Here is a 20,559-nt window from a genome sequence, read left to right as displayed (position 1 = left end):
AAAAGAGGAAATGGGGAATGGAGAAGTGGGAAGGCCAAGAGTCAGACAAGGGGGTGGAGAAGAACAGGAAAAACTGGCAAGAACGGAGACTCACAGAGAGCTGCAGGGTTAACTCACGTTCTCAACTTCTCCAACAAAGCGGAAGACGGGAAGATACCGAGAAAGACACACCAGAGGTTTGGGCAGAGGGGCCAGAAGGCGGCTACTTTATTCTAATTCCTCCTTTTCTAGTTCATGCACAGAAAGCCTGACGGCTGAGTGTCTGCAGGTGTGCACACACACGCACACAGAGTCCCTTTCCAGGGACGGCTGGGCTCCGAGGAGGAAGCAGACAGGCAGGGGTACCAAATGCTGTTCCCTAGCTCACCGATCCACTTCTCCAAACACAATATCTTGGGTACCTAAGAGATCAGCAGGAGGAGAAAAAAAAGTGGTATCACCAAAAATCCAGAACTCGCTCCTGTGCCCGGCAGACCGAGGATCTGAGTCCGTGCCCACAGTCTCTGAATAGAAGTGTTCAGTCTCTGCCCCCGTCAGAGCCCCAAACTCCCTCATCTGCAGCCTCTCGGCCACACAACAGGCCTCGTACCTATGATGGCAACAACATCCGCCAGCATGTGTCCCTTCGACATCTTGTCCAAACCAGCCTGGAGAGATGGGGACAGTGTCAGGTGAGATAAGCAGGGTGGGAGGAGGAGGAAGGGAAGTTCATCAGAATCTCACCCGAGGTCCCTAATGACTGATTCATTTAGTGGAGAGAGAATCCCTGGGGTTGGTTCTTACCAGGTGGGCAAAACCTGGAGCCTTGATCTTGCACCGGTAAGGGCGGCTGCTGCCATCGGACACGAGGTACACCCCAAACTCTCCCTGTCGGAGGAGAAGGTTGGCTGCCTCCGTTAACAGGAAGAAGACTTTTCTCTGCCAACAAAGCCTCTCTATTCCCCCCCATGTCCTCCCACTCGCCGATGACTGCTCACCTGTCTCCAGTCCCCCAGTGCCCCGGGCTGCCCTTTCCTTCCCCATCTCTCCTCACCTTAGGAGCCTCGATGGCAGTGTACGTGGCCCCCGGGGGGACTTGGTAGCCCTCCGTGTACAGCTTGAAGTGATGGATCAGTGACTCCATGGAAGTCTGGAAAGAGGGGGAATGGAGCAGCAGTGAGCCAGATCCCAGTGTCTCCCAGCCCTTCCCACAGTGCGGGAAATACCACCCCCACCCGGGGGGAGACTAAAACCCACGCCGTGAACGGACGAGGTAGCTACGGAGGCAAAGACTCCCGCAGTGAATTCTTTCAAAAAGGAAAACTGAGAAGCAGGGTGTAACCGAGGACACTGCCCCCTCGCTGCTGGCCCCTCTCCCTTCTCTCTCCGCCCAGAGCCAACCTTCATCTCTGCTCGCTTAGGCGGAGAAACTTTGGCGTCATCGACCTTGATCTCCCCGGGAGGCATCTTGTTCAGACACTGCGAGATGATGCGAAGGGACTGGCGCATCTCCTCCACCCGACACAGGTACCTGAAGGGGAGGAGCCGGGGTCAGAGCAGGAGAGGGGCCGTCAGAGCAGACGTGAGGCAGAGAAGGAGGCGAGGCGTCCCTTCCCGGACCCAGAGCACTGGCTGACTTGTTCCCTCCCTCTTTTCTCCTAGGGCAGCATCTCTGCCTGGCTTGGCCACCCAGGTAAAACCTCTCGTCTTCTGGCTCTGGTGTGGCTCCTGCCCCAAGTCCCCTCCCAATCTTCTCAGCCCATGTCCCGTGGTCCTCCCCTCTTAGACACTTCTTGGACTCTAGAACGGGTGAAAGTCAAATCGACTCAAAAAGAAAACAGAAGGGACACCTGGGTGGCTCGGTGAGTTAAACCTCTGCCTTCAGCTCAGGTCATGGTCTCAGGGTCCTGGGATCAAGCCCCGCATCGGGCTCTCTGCTCAGCAGGGAGCCTGCTTCCCCTCTCTCTCTGCCTGCCTGTCTGTCTACTTGTGATCTCTGTCTGTCAAATAAATAAATAAAATCTTTAAAAAAAAGAAAGAAAGAAAACAGAAGCCAATCGTATTCAGGAATGGAATGTGAAGCTTAGAACTCAGTGGAAAGAGCGCCGGGTTGGGAGGGCTCTGGTCTCAACCACCACAAACAGGATGACCCCAGGCTGATCTTGAACATCTAAGCCTCAGCTTTCTCAGCTACAAAAATGCAGCCCAAACTAGTTCCATCTAAGAGATGAGGATAAGTGAGGGTAAAAGAAGACGGCTTTAGAAAACCACCTAGCTTAACAGACACAAGAGCTCCAAAAGCTTTTGGAACATTCAGGAATACAGAAAGTGGCCAAGAGAAAAGCCATACAGGAGAAAACAGCTGGAAGACGGGCGGAGAAGATCTGGCCTTACCTATCATAGCAGTCCCCTCGAGAGCCAATAGGGACGTCGAAGTCCACCTGGTCATAAACATCGTAGGGCTGGGTCTTCCGCAGGTCCCACTGGATGCCCGAGCCCCGGAGCATCACGCCACTGGAGAACGGAACGGGAACAAGGGTCCCTTTCCACGAACCAGGAAAGGAGGCGCACTCTCTTCCTCGGTCTCCCCTTTCCCTCCAGGCGCGGGGAGACGTCTGAGCTCAGAGTAAGGCACGGACGGCGCCACACCTTGCCCAAACCAAGGTATTAGGCTAGACGCCCCCCAAGCGCAGAAGTCACATTCCTCTCACCTAAACCCATAGTTAAGCGCGTCTTCGGCGGTCACAACCCCAATGTCCACTGTCCGATTCCGCCAGATCCTGTTGTTCGTCAGCATCTGTTGGTCAGGAAAACTGGACATGAACGCTCATCCTCACTCCCGTCAGAGGCCGCTGGGGTCTTTACAACCAGGACTAAGACCCCATGAACCTTTCTTGAGGGGAAAAGAGGGGTTTTCCCCTCCAGCTCCTGGCTCCTATCTTACCTCTTCCAACTCATCAACCCGAAGAGAGAAGTTCTTAGAAAACTCATAAATGTCATCCAGAAGCCCAAGGGGTAAGTCCTAAGAGCCAAATGGAGAAGAGCAATGAGCGGGACCCCGCCCCCCCCCCCCCACAGGGTCAGTGGTTCCATCAGCCCGCGCTGCCCTCCAGTGGCCACAGGGGATACAGGCGCGGCCGGAGGTCAGGGAAGGCAGGGGCTCAGGCTCACCTGGTGCACACCCCCCGGGCGGACGTAGGCGGCGTGCATCCGGGCCCCAGACACGCGCTCGTAGAATTCAAACATCTTGATAGGACACACTGGGAATTAGTGATAAAGTCCTGGGCCCCAAGTCCAACAACGCGCTGGTGCCCACCCAACCCCTCACAACACTGGGTTCCTTAAGAACAGAACCCCAGTTTGGGGCGCCTGGGTGGCTCAGTCAGTTGCGCATCTGCCTTCAGCTCAGGTCATGATCTCAGGGTCCAGAGATTAAGCTCCGCTTCTCCCTCTCCCTCTGCCTGTCGCTCCCCCTACTTGTGCTCTCTGAAAAATAAATAAAATCTCTTTTTTTTTTTTTTTAAGATTTTATTTATTTAGGAGTGCCTGAGTGGCTCAGTAGGTTAAGCTTCTGCCTTCGGCTTGGGTCACGGTCTCATGGTCCTCGGATCAAGCCCCGCATCGGGCTCTCTGCTCAGCACGGAGCCTGCCTCCCCCTCTGCCTCTGCCTGCCTCTCTGCCTACTTGTGATCTCTCTCTCTGTCAAATAAATAAATAAAATCTTTTTTTAAAAAAGGCGCTCCAATAAATAAAATATTTAAAAAAAAAAAAAGAAGGGCGCCTGGGTGGCTCAGTGGGTTAAGGCCTCTGCCTTCAGCTCAGGTCATGGTCCCAGGGTCCTGGAATCAAGCCTGAAATAGGGCTCTCTGCTCAGCAGGGAGCCTGCTTAAGAAAAAAAAAAAGAAAGAAAGAAAGAAAGAAAGAAGAACACAACCCAAGTTAAGAAGACCTCCTTCCTCTCAATGTTCTATGTTCTCTCTCCTTTTAATCTCGTCTCCTTCAAGAACCTTCTCCACTTCTTGTACCCCCTTGCCTATCCTCTCCTCCTTCTCTTACCTTCTCCCTCTCTTCAAACATCCAGAAGAAAGGGGTCATGGCCCCAATGTCCAGGGCATGGGTTGTCACAGCCATAATGTGGTTCAGAAGCCGCGTGATTTCTCCAAACAGCACTGCGCACAGGGAGGGACCACAAGGAAAGAAGGATATAGGAGCCCAGGAACGCCGCCAACACGGCGATTGCGCGCAGAACCTGGGGTCTGCGTACTAAGCTTGGGGTCGATGCTCCAAGCCCGGCAATGGCCGGGGAGGGCCACGGGCAGGGCTGCGGCTTTACCTCGGATCCACTGCGCCCGGGGTGGAGGCTGGATGTTGAGCAGCTTCTCCACAGCCAGAGAGTAGGCCTGCTCGTTGCACATCATGGACACGTAGTCCAGCCGGTCAAAGTACGGAAGGGCCTGGGAAGAGGCAAGAACCGGGGTCACCCGTGTGGGGCCAGGAGCCCCCAGCGGCCTGCCGAGCGCACCACTGTCCGCCAGCTCCGGGTCCGTGCTGCATAAGGCCTTCCAGGCCCAGGAGCTAAGCAGGCAGCATCCTCCGGCCAGCTGTACACGCTGCGAACGTTTACAAACGAGCTCTCTGAAGGGGCTGGAGGGAACCGTGATGTGCCGTGTGTGCCGGTTTCCACGGGGAAGGTCCACGCGGCGGGGCCGCTTTCGGCCACGGAACTGAACACGGCGCCGGACGGTACTTCTGCGAAGCGGACCCAGTGACGGCACCACAGAGCATAGCAAATGCAAGTAAGAAAGGGATAAGCTCTGAGGACTTCCTACCTCGGCCCTTGACAGAATTTATTAAATTGTGAGTTCACATAATTTACAACTTGTGATCACGGCTGTTGAACAACGACTCACAAACCCCACACCTGTTCTCGCAGGCCGGCGGGAGCTGCTCCAGAGCACCTTGGCCCGCGACCGTCTCACACGAGACGGCCCCTCTGAGACAGTGAGGGAGGGAGGTGACCAGTCTGAGCAGTAACCGGGTGGGAGCGAGGGACTGAAGGAACACAGAGCCCCGAGAAGGGCTGCATTGGCTTCTGGTCAGGGAGAAAATGGTTCTTTCTCAGAATGCCAAGAAAGCTACTGAAGCCACATGCCCAGCAGGCTTCAGCTTCCAGGAAGGAGGCGGGGCTGGGACTCCCGTCTTTGGGACAGCCAGTTCTTGCCCTGATGTCACTGTGACATGGGTTAACGCTGCACGCTGCAGCTCCATACTCTGGGACCAGACACCATTCCCGCCTGACTCTCTGCGGCCATCACGTCCGCGTCAGCCGGGTGTACCCTACCCTCGTCACCCTCTGTGAGCAAGACCTTTCTTCGTGACAGTAAGAAAAAACTTCAGATGCCTGTCCCTGCTCCAATTCCTTCCCATCTGACCCTCACCACTCGGGTCACAGAGTTCTCCTCAAAACGGCACGCTGCCCCAACTCCCTCCCGGTCACTCTGACTCACGGAGTGTTTGGAAAACAGACTGGAGACGGCCGGAAGATACAAGAATCGGCTGTTACTCCTAAGGAGCTGACGTCTCTTGCCGCTTCCCCTGTCCCTGGGGACACTGGCTTTGACGTACTAGCTCGATATAAGAGCAGGGAAACTGAGGCACTAGAGAAAGGGTAAAGGGGCCAGCCAAAAGCCATCTGGAGAAAAGCTGGGGGTGTTCCAGCTGCCAAATACTCCTGCTGGGTAAACCACATCTGGATGGACTGATGAACTGCGGTCACACGCCCCCGGCACGTCTCCCCATCCTCCCAACCAAGACCGTCCTCATGTCCTGAACGCCCTCCTCCCCTGGGGCTTTGGGGGCAACGAACTGGCAAAGTGCCAGGCCACGGCATTCCCCAGGGCCCGTCAGCAGGCCCCTGCGCACCCCCACACCTGCAGATAGGTCTTGTATTCAATGAGCTTCTCCGTGCCTCGGTGCAGCAGGCCGATGTGGGGGTCGCACTTCCGCACCATCTCCCCGCTCAGCTCCATCACGAGCCGCAGGACTCCGTGGGCGGCTGGGTGCTGTGGCCCAAAGTTCAGGGTCAGGTTTGTCACCATTGTGTCCTTTGGAGGGTCCACATCTGAGAAGTAGGAAAGAGTTCAGAGCCAAATGGTAATTCCCTAGAGCGCCCCCAAGAGACAGCAAAGAGTGAGCCTCCCCCTACAGCCCTTCCCTGTCACTCCACACCCTGCTGATTCCCTAATTGCCAACCTAAGCAGGAAGAAGACCATTACATGGGAAAAAGGGGAGGAAGATCTAAATTTCCTGACAAGAGGGACCACGCAAGACCCTTACTCTTTCCGTGTCTCCCAGATACCTTTTTAAATATGGCAATACTGGGGCCCCTGGGTGCCTCAGTTGGTTAAGCAGCTCTTTTTTTTTTTTTTTTTTTTTTTAAGATTTTATTTATTTACTTGACAGAGATCACAAGTAGGCAGAGAGGCAGGAAGAAAGAGAGGGGGGAACAGGTTCCCTGCTGAGTAAAGAACCCAATGCAGGGTTCGATCCCAGGAGCCTGAACCAAAAGCAGAGGCTTTAACCCACTGAGCCACCCAGGCGCCCCAAGCGCTAACTCTTGCTTTTGGCTCAGGTCATGATCTCAGGGTCCTGGGATCAAGCCCTGAGTTGGGCCTGCACTCTGCAGAGTCTGTGTAAGGATTCTCTCTCTCGGGGCACCTGGGTGGCTCAGTGGGTTAAAGCCTCTGCCTTCGGCTCAGGTCACGATCCCAAGGTCCTGGGATCGAGCCCCGCATCGGGCTCTCTGCTCAGCAGGGAGCCTGTTTCCTCTTCTCTCTCTGCCTGCCTCTCTGCCTACTTGTGATCTGTCTGTCCGATAAGTAAATAAAATCTTTAAAAAAAAAAAAAGATTCTCTCTCTTCCTCTGCCTGTCCCCCACCACACACATGTGCACGCATGCAAATAAATAAGTCTTTAAAAGAAAATAAAGATGACAATACTAATAACATTCATATAGTCCTTATTATGTGCCAAGCACTACTCTAAGCCCTTCACTGATTTTAATTAACTTAATTCCCCTAACAGCCACACGAGTAGTAGGTACTATTATTATCCTCATTTTATTGGTGAAACTGAAGCCAGAGAGAACAAATGACTTCTCAGAGAGCGGGCAAGTGGCAGAGTCAGGACTGATCTCAATGTGTTTAGCAACACAGTCCACATCCTTAACCAGAACGATCCACCCCAAGTCTATCTGATGAATGCCCAACCAATCAGGAAATGTGTACTTAATTCTGACTACTACCAAATGGCAACGCTCACCCTCAAAAAGCATACAGTTTAACTGGGAAATAAGTCCGTGGGAGGAACAGGTAACAGAGGCCAAATTTACAAGTTATCAAATAAGCGGCTCAGCTGTCAAGTATTTAAAGGGAGAGAAGAATGCTGTGAAGACTTCATGGAGGCGGGATGGGAGGCGGTTCTTAAAAACACGGCATGGGAATGACTCAAACAGGTAGACAGGAGAGCCTTCCTAGGCTATGGAATCAACAAAGGTCAAACCTTGGGAACAAGGACGTCTCTGTGGAACTCCTTCTCTACCAAGAAGCAGAAGATGAGTGTGGGCAAATAGTAGGGGCTAGTGTTTCAATTATTGGTATCATTAATAACCACACTTACAGCAGACTTACCACGGGCCGGTCACTAACTGGTTCTGATGGTTATGACCCCATTTAACCCTTACAGTGATGCTACGAAACAGGCACTTTATTCGCCGGTAAATGGGAGAGCAAAAACTGAAACCAGAGTTTAACTTTTCAACCAAAATTCTTCACCAGGGGTTCTGGAGTCAGACAGACCCAAGTACAAAGCCGTGTATGTGTCCTTGATCAAGTTTTGTGATCTCCCTGCACCACGATTTTCTCAAGAGTAGCATAACACTAGTCTCACTCTCATGGAGTTGTTGCAAGGACTAGGTGAAATAATGCCTATCAAACGCCTGATATGTGGTTCAACACCTGGCCCTGTTACTATTAGATTTTTGAAAAGTAATGGGAAGTCTTCTGAAGGTTTCTGAGCAAGAGAATGAAGGCCATGGTAAAATGGTGTTTGGGGAAGATGGGGGTGATTACACTGTGCTGCAAAGCTGGAGGGGGACCAGATCAGTGGCAGGAACCCAGTGAGGAGACGCCTGAGTAACTAAGGTCTAGTACAAAATAGATCTGAACAAGAAAGGACAAGATGGTCCGATGTGGAACATTATAAAAGAATCTGCATGGTTTGGTGACTTCTTGGACTTAAGGAGGACAAGAGAGAAAAAAAGAGCCAAAGGTAACTAAAATGTTTCATTCCTGAGAAATTAAGGAAAACGTGGGTACCACTGATCAAAATCAAAAAGTCACAAGGAAGAGCTACTTTTGATGGGGAAAAATGCTTCATAGTCTGGAAGATTGCATTTGGGTACCACTGGAAAAAAACACCTTTTTTACCAAAAGAAGATGGAAATACATTGAATCTCTGGAAAAACCTGAAGCTAAAAATATAAATCTGGTAGGGACCTCCAAAGGCTGACGAGGATCTACTCTTTTTCTCCTTGAACATTCTTCTTTTCCTTCTCTACTGACAAACACCTGCCCTATTATCGGTGTTACTCTGTTGAAGTGCTGGTGAAAGAAGCAAAAAGGATGAGGGTCCAAACTCGCCTTGACATCGAGTTCAAGAGCACTCAGAAATCAGCTTAGGGAAAGGATGGGGGCGAGTCGGGGCAGGGGCTCTGGGAACTCACCATTCCAAGGTGGAGGCTTCCAGTGGGCTGTTTCTTTGGTGGGGTACATGACAGCTCCCCCAAACTGCTCTGCCCATTCCACATCTGGCTGCCATTGCCGAGCACCTCTAGGGAGTTAAAGACAGATCCTAGACACGGGGCCTCAACAGTGGTTGGTTTCAGTGTTCCCGTTCACTCTCTGGTGGGCCCAGGGAAGGGTCCCGTGGATTCCCCAATGCCAAGTCACTGGCACACAGTGTAGCTTTAGCAGAACAAGCTGGAACTCCTGAATTTCCATTCCTACCAACAACTTATTCTTGCAATCACTACACCCATCACCCCTAAGCATGCAAGGCCGGGGATCCCAGCTCCTTCAACTTCTCACCGCATTCGTATTCCACCTGGGGCATTATGAATGCAAGCAACGTGTGTATTCAAGGTCAACCCAAGACGAAGAGGTGTGCCGTGCGGTGCCGGTGCAGGGGCGGGGGGGAGGGGCATGACTCCTAGGGGCTCAGCCCGAGACCTGAGTGTTGTTCTGGGGACCAACGTTGGGGGGGAAGGGGGGACACGTGGGGAAGGTATCTGCGTTTGTGTTCCACCCTGAACTCCAGGAGTGCTTCCTTCTTCTCGTTTAAGGAGACTTCACCAGCTACACGCCACCGATGAGGACATTCGGGAGAAGCAGGGCACAAGGGCAAGGTGACACTATCGCTAACGTTCGGGAGCAGGGTCACCCCCCCCAAGCTGATTTCACCCCTCTTCCCTCCCTCGGCCGGAGCGGACGCCACTGCATGCTGGAGCCCCGGACAGCAGGCGTGGGCGAGGGGTCACAGGCCTGTGTCATTCTTTCCTAGGGGGTCACAAGGCCCGCGGAGGCGCCGGACCCCAGAAATCCTGGCGTCGGGGGCTACGCGTCGAGGGCCGCCGGGAGTCTCACCTGCTGGGCTGCACCGGCAGCCGGCCCCCGGCTCCCGGCCGCAGCGCCTGGGCCGCGACGCCCGGGAGGCTGCGCAGAGCCCTCAGCGCCGCCATCTTGCCCCGCCGCGGACTGCGGGAAGGAGAACGGGCGGAAGTGCCTCCCGCGCGCCCCCTGGCGGCTCCCCGCCTATGGGCACCACGGGGCCGCGCTCTTGGAAGCTGGCGGGGCCGCGGCCGCCGCGAGCCGACAGCGTCCGGGTTCCGCGCCGAGGCTCCGCTCTCGCTCTCGGAGCGGCGGCCGCGGACGGTGCTCGCCCCTCGTGGCGGACTCGCCGAGGCGGGAGTCGGAGCAAGTTGCGGCTCCCGCGGGGCCCGGCGCTCGCTGGCCCGCGCGCTTCCCCGCCCCCTGCCCGAGCCGCGCTCCGGGTGGCGGCGTCGGAGCCCGGCCCTCCCGGGACAGCCAGCCCCAGGCTTTGCCAAAAGATTGGGAGCGGAGGGAGCCAGCTCATTTCCAGATGGCCCAAACGGGCTCGCGAACGGGGGCCCGAGCGCGGCTGGGCGGGTCTGAGAGCGCCCGCCAAACCAAAACGAAAGAGAAGGACGCCAAGGCCACCAGCGTTGGAGCAGGCTGCTGGGTGCAGAGGAGCCACCTCAGCCCAGATGGGGAGAGGAGGCCCCCTCTGGGTGACCCTGATGTCTGCCAGGTTTCCAGAAGCTACAGAAGCGCCCTTAGAGATGTTTCATTCCCTACTTCCGGCCAGGGTCAAGTCCTCTTTTCCCTCCTGTCTTTCTGACCCTGGCCAGTGGCATCGCATGGGAACACCGTGCCTCCAGGAGTCTAATCCCAACTCTGCATGGAAGAGACCACGAGTTTTGCAGCCTTGGAGGCTAGTTCCAGCTCGTTCCCTGTGCCTCCCAGCCCAGCTCCAGCTGGGCCACCCGTTGAGTTTGCACAGGCCTCCCACTCTGAGCCTGGAAAGAGGCCGGTCCCCAGCCCCCCCCCCCCAACAGGGTCCCTGAGACGGCCCACCAGCAGTGCTGCAGGGTGGGGCAGACAGACCAGGAAAGTGGCAGAGACAGGGAATTCTTAGCTGTGAAGAAAGAGGGAAAGCCAGACTTCTAGCCTGGGAGTTGACCTAATGGGAACCGTCCCAAAGGGTGGGGCCACATCCCTGGCTGTGGGAACTGACTGGGACCCGGGGTGGACTGGGCAGCCCCCACAGCCAGGCAGAGGCTCTGCCTCCCTGTCTCCCTCACTCCCCCTACCCTTTCCCTGAGCCTGCTCTCCCTCTGTGGCTGGAACGCAGTGAACGCACAGTGAACGTGATGAGGGGGCAGGGCGATGCTGCTGGTGGGGGGACTGCATTTATTTGCCCTAATCCAGCCTTGGAGAAGTCAGGATAGAGTCTGAGCTGCTTGGCCCTGGAGGCAGCTTGAGCTGGGATACTGGGGTGAGGGCTCCTGGGGGGCCACCTAGGACACTGCATCTTTTGTGCCTTCTCCCTGTGGCCAACACCCCCACACACTGCTGCTGTGACTCTAAGGCCCTTTGTCTTTCACTGCTTAGTCACCCCCTTTGTCCTCATCTCAGATAGGGGGTTGGAAAGGGGCAGTGAGAGTCCTCTGGTGATAGCTCCTCTTGGCCCTGCCCCTCCTGGTCTCCTGTCCTTTGTCTGACTCCCGCAGCCCCAGCCCCCTCCAGAGTTAGGACCAGAGTCAGGGCACATGGCGGGTCAAGAGGTGGTCTGGCCATGGTGGGCAGTTCAGGAAGTGGTGGGCATCGGGGGCAGGTAGTCACGACCTGAGCAGGAAGGGAGGGGGAAAGGAAGCATTGTGGCGGATATGATCTAGGAGACAGGAGGTGACAAGGCAGAGAATGGGTAGAGGAATGGGGGTAGGGGCAGGTGATGTGCCTCTGGGAAAGGAAAAGGACCGCTGACTGCATTCTCTTTCCTGGGGATATCCTGGGGAAAGGAGTGGCCGTGGCATGGAGTGGGCAGAAATTGCCTCTACTTCTGTACCCTTAACTTCTTTATCTCGAGCATCTACCCCCAAGACCTCTCTGCCGAGTTCTTTCCCATCCAGAACCCAACCAAGGGAATCCTTTGGCTTCCTTCTCCTACCACTACCTCTGCCTCCCTCGACACTCTCCCCACCTCAGGCACTGGGTTCCCATTTTTCAGGACTCTGATTTCCCTGAATACACGGGGCAGCCTCCACCTTCTCCGCGTCCCATGGGGAATGAGAAATAAAAAATCACTAGATATTCCAGGAACGACTGTGTTCTCAGGGCAAGGTGGGGCCAAAGGAGGGAGCCAGGTGGGGATTCCCTAGGATGGACTGACTTTCGGTGCAGCTGCGTTCCTAAGAGAACAAGTCTTTCTGTACTGGGGGCTGGCTGACTTGAGGCTGGGGGAGGATTTAGGGCAGTTGGGAGTGGGTAGGAACAGCTCCAAGAGCCTGGGGGAAGCTACTGGGAGCTGGGCCAGGGAAGTGGGGGTCAGGAAGTGGTAGGGGGGGAGCCCTGCAGGGAATGGAGGCGGATTGGCTGTTCTGGGCTTTGGAGGGGGTGGGTAGTGGTAACTCAGGAGCAGGGAGCTTGAAGAAGAGGAGTGTTAAAGGAGGGGAGGTGCTACCCTGGATCCTCCTTCTATAAAAGGAAAAGTCATTAACCCCTCCTGCCTTCGCTCTGCCTGCTCCGTGTACCCATTCTAAGCAGACCCATCCTACCTTTGGGCAGTAAACTCCCTGATCACTGTCTCCTCGCCTGTCCCACATCCCTGCAGCCTTTTCTCTCTCTCAGTGCTTGGTCCCGTCCTGAGCCAAGTCCAGCCACCTCCTTCCTTTGTTCTGCCCTCTTGGTGCTTCCTTACCTGTTCCCCACGGTCTTTCCCTGGCAGTTCGCTCAGCTGCCTCAGCTCTGGCGACTAGCCTCTAGGGGCAGAGGGCAGCTTGAGGAAGCCCTGAGAAAAGGGAGGCCATGCCAGATTAGAGAATGGAAGCGAGAATTCTCCCGGGACCCGGGCCTTTCTGTGCATGTTGACCAGGCCCTTTTCCCTTACTTCCTACCCCTCTTGGGGCTCTGTCCCACCAAAAAGGGAAAGAGACAGCTGAGAGCCGACTGTGGGGTTTGGGGAAAGGCTACGTCATCAGCTGGCCCAGTGCCTGGGATCCATCCGGCTGCTAGAGATTCCCCTCCCCTGGGCAAGTCCCATTTTTTTTTAAAGGAAAACAAAAACTAGGATTTTTGGGAAGCAATGAAACACCCATCTGAGTCCTACCAACAGAGCTCCTGGCTGAATGGCTTATAGCTCAGCCAATCGCAGAAGCTCAGGACGCTTAAAAGAGCCGGCGCGGAGAGAGGCTGGGAAGAGCCCACAGGGAGACCCCCAGACACATAGACACGGGCGAGCGCGAGAGGAGGAGAGAGACAGAGACAAAGGCACAGCAGAAGGAGCCAGAGACAGGGCAGGCACAGAGGCAAAGCCAGACAGTCTGAGGAAGCCCAGAAGGAGAGGCCACAGAAGCTGCAGAAGACAGGGGCAGGGAGAGACAAAGACCCAGGAGAGGAGAGTTTGGAAGAGCCAGGCCACTCGGCGCCTCTCCTGAGCCTGGGGGCCAAGTTTTCGCCATCTCCTCTGAAGGTCCCCAGCCCCTCTGAAAACTCTGCCTCTGAGCCTGGCACAAGTCCGAGCCCCCAGGCTGTAGAGAGGAGCTTTCCAAAGCCAGGGCAGGGAGAACTGGGTGCCCAGACGGCCTCAATCCCTCGCAGCTGCGGCACCAGTGCCATGTCCCGGACAGACTGGCATCCCAGGAGGAGCTTGGCGGGGTGCTGGCTGCGGGGAGTCCATGCCCGCCCACTGCTCCCCACTGTGCCCATCTCTCGGCCAGTGGGACGGCTGCTGCTGCTGCTGCTGCCGCTGGCCTCGCTCCTGCCCTCGGCCCGGCCCGCCAGCCCCCTCCCCCGGGAGGAGGAGATCGTGTTTCCAGAGAAGCTCAATGGCAGCGTCCTGCCGGGTTCAGGCACCCCTGCCAGGCTTCTGTACCGCTTGCCAGCCTTTGGGGAGATGCTGCTTCTAGAGCTGGAGCAGGACCCCGGCGTGCGGGTTGAGGGGCTGACGGTGCAGTACCTGGGCCAAGCACCTGAGCTGCTGGGAGGGGCCGAGCCAGGCACCTACCTCACCGGCACTGTCAACGGAGATCCGGAGTCGGTGGCATCTCTGCACTGGGACGGGGGAGCCCTGTTAGGGGTGCTGCAGTATCGGGGGACCGAACTCCACATCCAGCCCCTGGAGGGAGGCACCCTTAACTCTGCCGGGGGTCCTGGGGCTCACATCCTCCGCCGGAAGAGTCCTGCCAGCAGCCAGGGCCCCATGTGCAACGTCAAGGCTCCTCCCGGGAATCCCAGCCCCAGCCCTCGAAGAGCCAAGGTAGGCAGCCGTGGAGTCTGTGTCCTGCAGCCACTCCCGCCATGTCTGTCCTACTGACCCCTATTCACCCTCTCCCCACCCACTTCCACTGCTGGCCGTGCTGCTTCTTCCCTGTCTTCTGTCTGCCTCTCCTCTCTCCGCTAGCCTCCTCTCTCGGGAAAGCTCTGGATGCTCCCTGCCCCAGCCCTTCTCCTGGCCAGGCTGCTGACACCAGAAGGGCTCCCAGAGGTGGGTCAGAGACTCTCTGCTGGGAAGGGACACCCCTCTGCCCACCCCAGCCCTGCTTGGCCAAGGCACTCTACTGGAACCATCTCCTGCTAGAAAGCTTTCCCAACAGCCCCCTGGGCCCTGACTCTTTTCCGTGCCCCAAATTTGATTTTCGCCCCCCACTGCCGGCTAAAGGACTGAGGTTCGAAGCCCCAGGGACTGGCCTCTGGCTTCTGGCACTGCCTTCCAAATAGTTCTGGCAAACTGCAAAGTAGGGCAAAAGTGGACAGGGAGGAAAGACAGCCCATGTGCCCTCTGCTCAGTCCCCTTCCCACGCTGTGCACTGACTGCAGGGCTGCCTGAAGCTCCATCCTTCCCTCCCTCCCACTGCCCGCCTCCCCCTTCTTCCCTCCCTCCCTCTCTCGCTTTAATCCAGACCAGCCGCTATCCCTCCACACCCGCCACGCCAAGATCTGGCCCGGGCCCTAGCTGCTGACTGAATTGTTCCTCCAACCACACAGGGCAGACACGTTGCAGCCCGGCCCTCTAGTTCCAGGCCTGCGGGCCCCGAGCACTCAGGCCTGGGGGACCCCAGAGCCCCTCCCAGAGGCAGTCCCAGCTGCTTTTCACCTCTGGGGCTCACACGCAGCCCTGCCCTGGGACGTGGCATCCCCCTTACCCTCCCCTCCTTAGAACCAACAGCTGATTTCTTTGAGTTACCACAAAAGCCCTGGAACTTGGGGTGGGGGTGGGGAGGGCCCAACCAAGACCCATCAGGAATCCCCTGGGTATGTGGGGCCCAGCTGGCTCTGCTGAGTTGCAGACCCAGAAAGTAAGGGAGGGGGAGAGGAGCCGCGGGTCTGGGAGGCTCTCTCAGGATGCTCCCCTCCTCTCTCCCCATCTAGCGCTTCGCTTCGCTGAGTAGATTTGTGGAGACGCTGGTCGTGGCGGACGACAAGATGGCAGCGTTTCACGGTGCAGGGCTGAAGCGTTACCTGCTGACAGTCATGGCCGCCGCCGCCAAGGCCTTCAAGCACCCCAGCATCCGCAACCCAGTCAGCTTGGTGGTGACGCGGCTCGTGATTTTGGGGCCGGGCGAGGAAGGGCCTCAGGTGGGACCCAGTGCCGCCCAGACCCTGCGCAGCTTCTGCGCCTGGCAGCGGGGACTCAACACCCCCGAGGACTCGGACCCTGACCACTTTGACACAGCCATCCTGTTCACCCGGCAGGTGAGGCCCCAATCAGCTCCAAGAAGCCCCTTGTGTCCGCTGTGCTGGAAACGGTGCCCCTGGAGGTGTTCCACAGGGCACCTGGCCCCGGCCATGCTGCCCCGTCTGCCATGCGGGTCCCAATGGCGCTGGCTACTTGGGGCCCAGGTCCCCCACGAAGCTAGATCTTGTCCCAGTGGACCCAGGGGGTCCCGGTTCCTCATGCACCTTCTATGCTACCTCCCCACAGGACCTGTGTGGGGTCTCCACCTGCGACACTCTGGGCATGGCTGACGTGGGCACTGTGTGTGACCCGGCTCGGAGCTGTGCTATCGTGGAGGACGACGGGCTCCAGTCGGCCTTCACTGCTGCTCACGAACTGGGTAACGTGGGAGTGGGGCTACGGGGCAACAGGGCGGCCTGGGACAGCTGTCGGGCAGGGGAAGGGGACAGTGAGCTCACTGGAGGGCGGAAGGGGTCACAGAGTGATTCTTCCTCCTGCCCAGGCCTAGCTCCATGGCCATTAACTTTTTCTGCTGTGGGTGTAGATATTTAGATTTTTTTTATTGAATGAGATAGTGTGTGGAAACTTACCGTGAGTGCTGTGTGCGTGCGCACGCGTGTGTCTGGGGAGGGCCCCCTATTGAAAGAGATGTTATTCAGGAGGGTCAGTGACGGAGCGGCTGGGTTCAGGGTTCGGAATGCTGGCTACAAAGGAAAAGAGGGTCGGGAGGTGCCCTGCGTGTTTTTTGGGGGAAGGGGAGACAGAGCTGTGGGGGCTCCATACTGGAGCCCCAGAAGGAGATGGGGGGCAGTGTGGGTGGGGTAGGGAATGGATCTGACCACCCACAGCTGCACCCAGGTTATTCTGGCCTTGAAGCCCCCTGAGGGCACAGAGATGGGACCCTGCAACCCTAGCAAGGCCTCTGCTATCACAGGTCATGTCTTCAACATGCTCCATGACAACTCAAAACCATGTGTCGGTCTGAATGGGCCTGGGAGCACCTCCCGCCACGTCATGGCTCCTGTGATGGCCCATGTGGACCCCGAGGAGCCCTGGTCCCCCTGCAGTGCCCGCTTCATCACTGACTTCCTGGACAACGGCTACGGTAAGCAGAGGGCAGCCCCCCGCCCCGGGCAGCGCCCTGTCCCTGCTCCCTGCACTGTGTTTTCTCTTCTGCCGCATTCTGCATGGGCCGGACTGCCTGCCTCCAGTGGGTTTCCTCTGCAGTGTAGGATGGGGTGAGAAATGCTTCTGTCTTTGTGTGGTTCCCACTTCCTCTAGCATAAATAGTGCAGCCAAGGGAGGCGACTTTTGGTGCTATAGAATGAGATCTGACCTTTTAAGGGTCAGAACCCTTCACATGAGAACAGGCTGGCTGGGAAGGGAGTGATTGCCCGTCACTGGAGGCGTGCAAGCCTGGCAGGGTGGCCACTTCTGGGCAGGGCTGCGGAGACTAAGCCTACTCAAGAGGTCTGTGGTAGGTTAGAAGAGGTCGGAAGACTTAGCGCTTCGGGTTCCCAGCCTGATTCTGTTCCTTGGACAAGTGTAGATGCATGAGTGTGAGCTTCGTGTGGCTGGTCGGTAAAGCCGGCGTGAGACGATCGCCACCTCGGAGCTGCTCTTCGTGGTTAATGAGAAAGGTTCATCATGTAATAAGCACCCAATACATTGCATCAGCTCTTCACAGCCTTTTCCAGCCCAAGGATTTGGATTCTAGGACCCATCAGGCCCCAGGGAGTCCCCACTTTCAGCTAGCAACTAGAATGTTCCCTCAGCCCATTGCTAACTTCCTACCCCATCTCCTCCCCAGGGCACTGTCTCTTAGACAAGCCAGCAGCTCCCCTGCATCTGCCTGTGACTTTCCCTGGCAAGGACTATGACGCCGATCGCCAGTGTCAGCTGACCTTTGGGCCCGACTCACGCCATTGTCCCCAGCTGCCACCGCCCTGTGCTGCTCTCTGGTGTTCCGGCCATCTCAACGGCCATGCCATGTGCCAGACCAAGCATTCACCCTGGGCTGATGGCACTCCCTGCGGGCCGTCGCAGGCCTGCATGGGGGGCCGCTGCCTCCACGTGGACCAGCTGCAGGACTTTAATGTGAGATCCCGGGCCAGGGATGCAGCAGGGGGTCTGAAGGAGTGGGGCTGGCCCTGACCCAAAGAGAGGGTATTGATCCCGCCCCTTCATTCTGTGCTTCTGCAGATCCCCCAGGCTGGTGGCTGGGGCCCCTGGGGGTCATGGGGCGACTGCTCTCGGAGCTGCGGTGGTGGCGTCCAGTTCTCGTCCCGGGACTGCACGCGGCCAGTCCCCCGGAATGGTGGCAAGTACTGCGAGGGTCGCCGCACCCGCTTCCGTTCCTGCAACACCCAGGACTGCCCAACTGGCTCAGGTGAGGAGCGGGAGGGGCAGAAGCCACTGGGGGGGGGATGCTCGTAGAGCAGGACCATGGTCCCTGGAGCGGGGCGGAGTGGGGGGGACAGTCCCTGCTGTTGAGGGGAGTAATTTCACCCTCCGGGAACCTTCTGTGGTCGTCTGCAGTGAAGAGAGGTGCCAGGCTGTGTAGAGCTCTGAGGGGCTTAGGTGGAGGGGCTCACGGGGAAGGTAGTGAGCAAAGAGGACCCTGATCGCCGGTTTCACCCCCTACAGCACTGACCTTCCGTGACGAGCAGTGTGCCGCTTTCAACCACCGCACTGACCTCTTCAAGAGCTTCCCAGGGCCCATGGATTGGGTCCCTCGCTACACGGGGGTAGCCCCCCGGGACCAGTGCAAGCTCACCTGCCAGGCCCGGGCCCTGGGCTACTACTACGTGCTGGAACCACGGGTGAGGACCAGGTGCCCCCGGGCCCCGGCTGTGCTCACTGTCCCGAAGCCCCCTGCTCTCTGATGGCAAAGACCCGTTCCAGGCCCGCCCAGGGTCCACTCACACTTTCCCATCCGCGGATATTTGGAAACCAGGCCCCAGACTCTGGATCGGTTCCCAGTCAGGCAGCTCCAGCCCGTCCCCTTTCCCTTGGGATCTTTTTCTCTCTCTTCCGTCTCCCGGGTCCCATCTCTCTATTGCCTGAGAACGGATGTGGCCTTCTGGGCAAGTCTTTGACCCCCTTTCTGTGGGCTCCTCTGTCACTTACATGGGTGGCCTCGTCCGGCTCATGGGAGGCCAGACGCTCACTGGACAGGCGTCTTGGAGACGGTGGCGTCCCTGCACCCCTTCTCTGGGAGAGGGCGGCTTGTGAAAGCCCAAAGGAAGAACGCGCCCTCGCAGAGGTTTTGGCCCTCCCCCAGGGGAGCATCCTTGCTCGTCGGCCGCCCTCTAGCGGCCGTCTGGGTCGCTACCATCAAGGTTCCGGGCTGGTGCTGAGACTCAGACCTGCCCATTTCCCTCGTGGCCCCTCCGCTTGCCAGCCGGCTCATCTTTGGGAGAGTCTCTTCATCTTTCTAAACCACAGTGTTCTGTGTCTAGAAACCTCCAATAGTGTGTGAGATCTATATTCTAGTTTATAAGGCACTTAGCAAAGTGCCCGATTGTGAGGGAGTCTTCTGGAAATGGTGGCTTTTATAATTAGTATCGTTAGGATTATTCCCCCTTCCCAGGGCTGGGACTCACCCCACACCCCATCTTCGTCCCCTCCCACCCAGCCTTTCTGACGTCCCCTTCCTGGGTGGGATGTGGGTCTGGTCTGGCTCACCAAGCCCTCCTGACTCAGGAAGAACCCTTTGCATCTCTCCTTCTCTTGGCAGGTAGTAGATGGGACTCCCTGTTCCCCGGACAGCTCGTCGGTCTGTGTCCAGGGCCGCTGTATCCATGCAGGCTGTGACCGTGTCATTGGCTCCAAAAAGAAGTTTGACAAGTGCATGGTGTGCGGTGGGGATGGTTCCAGCTGCAGTAAACAGTCTGGCTCCTTCAGAAAATTCAGGTTCATTCACTATTGATTTGCCCCTTCCTGGCCCTTGGGGTACAGAGGTGAACTTGACACCGTCTGTCCTCTCAGCTGACAGTCTAGTGAGGGGGCGGATGTAAGTCGTCCGAGCACAGCGTCCCATGTGTTCCACAGACAGCTTGCGGCTGCAGCGGGCGTCAGGGCGGGCCTCCGGGGGGGGGGGGGACTTGCTCCTGGAGGGAGAGTAGGAACTGGCCCGGCTGGGAAGCAGGGCACGTCAGTCAGGGGTCTAGACAGGAGAGGGAGGAGGGCGCATTGGCAGGGAGCTCAGATCCAGGCCAGACACCTCACGTAGGTTTGGGGAGACACCCCTCTGCACACACAGACTCACACACACAATCGTACAAGCGGCTCAGAAAGGCTGAGGAGATTCGGGAAGATGCTGAGCCCCCGTCTTCTCTTTCCGCTCAGGTACGGATACAACAACGTGGTCACTATCCCCGCGGGGGCCACGCATATCCTGGTCCGGCAGCAGGGGCCCCCTGGGGTCCGCAGTCTCTATCTGGCCCTAAAGCTTCCAGATGGCTCCTACGCCCTCAACGGAGAGTACACGCTGATGCCCTCGGCCACGGACGTGGTCCTGCCCGGGGGGGTCAGCCTCCGCTACAGCGGGGCCACGGCAGCCTCCGAGACGCTGGCCGGCCACGGGCCCCTGGCCCAGCCGCTCACGCTGCAGGTCCTGGTGGCCGGCAACCCCCAGAACGCTCGCCTGCGCTACAGCTTCTTCGTGCCCCGGCCAGCGCCGTCCACACCCCGCCCCCCTCCGCAGGACTGGCTGCACCGCAAGGCTCAGATTCTGGAGATCCTCCGGCGGCGCCCCTGGGCGGGCAGGAAATAACCTCATCCTCCCCGCTGCCCTTGCCGGGCACCGGGGCCTCGGACTGAGTTGGCAGAAAGACGGGGCCTCCCCGGCTGCCTCCCGCGGACACACGGACACGCAGACACGCAGACACGGCGGGGAGGGGCGGAGAGCATGAGGCCCGCGCTCCTCCCCGCCCCAGACTCGCAGGCTGGCCCTGCCCTGATTTCCTGCCCTGGACGGCAGGGACGGGTGGTGAATGGAAGGGGCTGGGAAACCGTCCCCATCTACACTGCCCCCTCTGCCCTGCT

The 20,559-nt window shown here is 57.8% G+C and overlaps 2 protein-coding genes across 2 annotated transcripts; one reads left to right on the top strand and one right to left on the bottom strand.

Moving 5' to 3' along the window:
• Positions 1–177: 177 nt before the first annotated feature.
• LOC111138869 (NADH:ubiquinone oxidoreductase core subunit S2) lies at positions 178–9,789 on the bottom strand. Its single transcript, XM_022490803.1, has 14 exons — positions 9,681–9,789; positions 8,762–8,868; positions 5,910–6,100; positions 4,313–4,433; positions 4,036–4,148; positions 3,151–3,225; positions 2,924–3,001; positions 2,691–2,776; positions 2,374–2,493; positions 1,381–1,510; positions 1,034–1,129; positions 784–867; positions 590–647; positions 178–401 (listed from the first exon to the last, which is right to left on the bottom strand). The coding sequence occupies exons 1-14, from the start codon at positions 9,773–9,775 to the stop codon at positions 364–366; spliced, it is 1,392 nt and encodes a 463-aa protein (XP_022346511.1). The 5' UTR covers positions 9,776–9,789; the 3' UTR covers positions 178–363.
• A 3,630-nt stretch (positions 9,790–13,419) lies between these two features.
• LOC111138960 (ADAM metallopeptidase with thrombospondin type 1 motif 4) lies at positions 13,420–20,329 on the top strand. Its single transcript, XM_022490998.1, has 9 exons — positions 13,420–14,091; positions 15,204–15,527; positions 15,757–15,889; positions 16,445–16,615; positions 17,321–17,607; positions 17,713–17,899; positions 18,157–18,332; positions 19,250–19,425; positions 19,861–20,329. The coding sequence occupies exons 1-9, from the start codon at positions 13,450–13,452 to the stop codon at positions 20,285–20,287; spliced, it is 2,523 nt and encodes an 840-aa protein (XP_022346706.1). The 5' UTR covers positions 13,420–13,449; the 3' UTR covers positions 20,288–20,329.
• Positions 20,330–20,559: the final 230 nt, after the last annotated feature.

Source organism: Enhydra lutris, unplaced genomic scaffold (assembly GCF_002288905.1).
Source record: "Enhydra lutris kenyoni isolate GAN:26980312 unplaced genomic scaffold, ASM228890v2 scaffoldscaffold94, whole genome shotgun sequence".
In the NCBI taxonomy this organism is placed as follows: Eukaryota; Metazoa; Chordata; class Mammalia; order Carnivora; family Mustelidae; genus Enhydra; species Enhydra lutris.
Note: the sequence above shows the minus strand (reverse complement) of the source record. Positions and strands in the feature narration are given on the sequence as shown.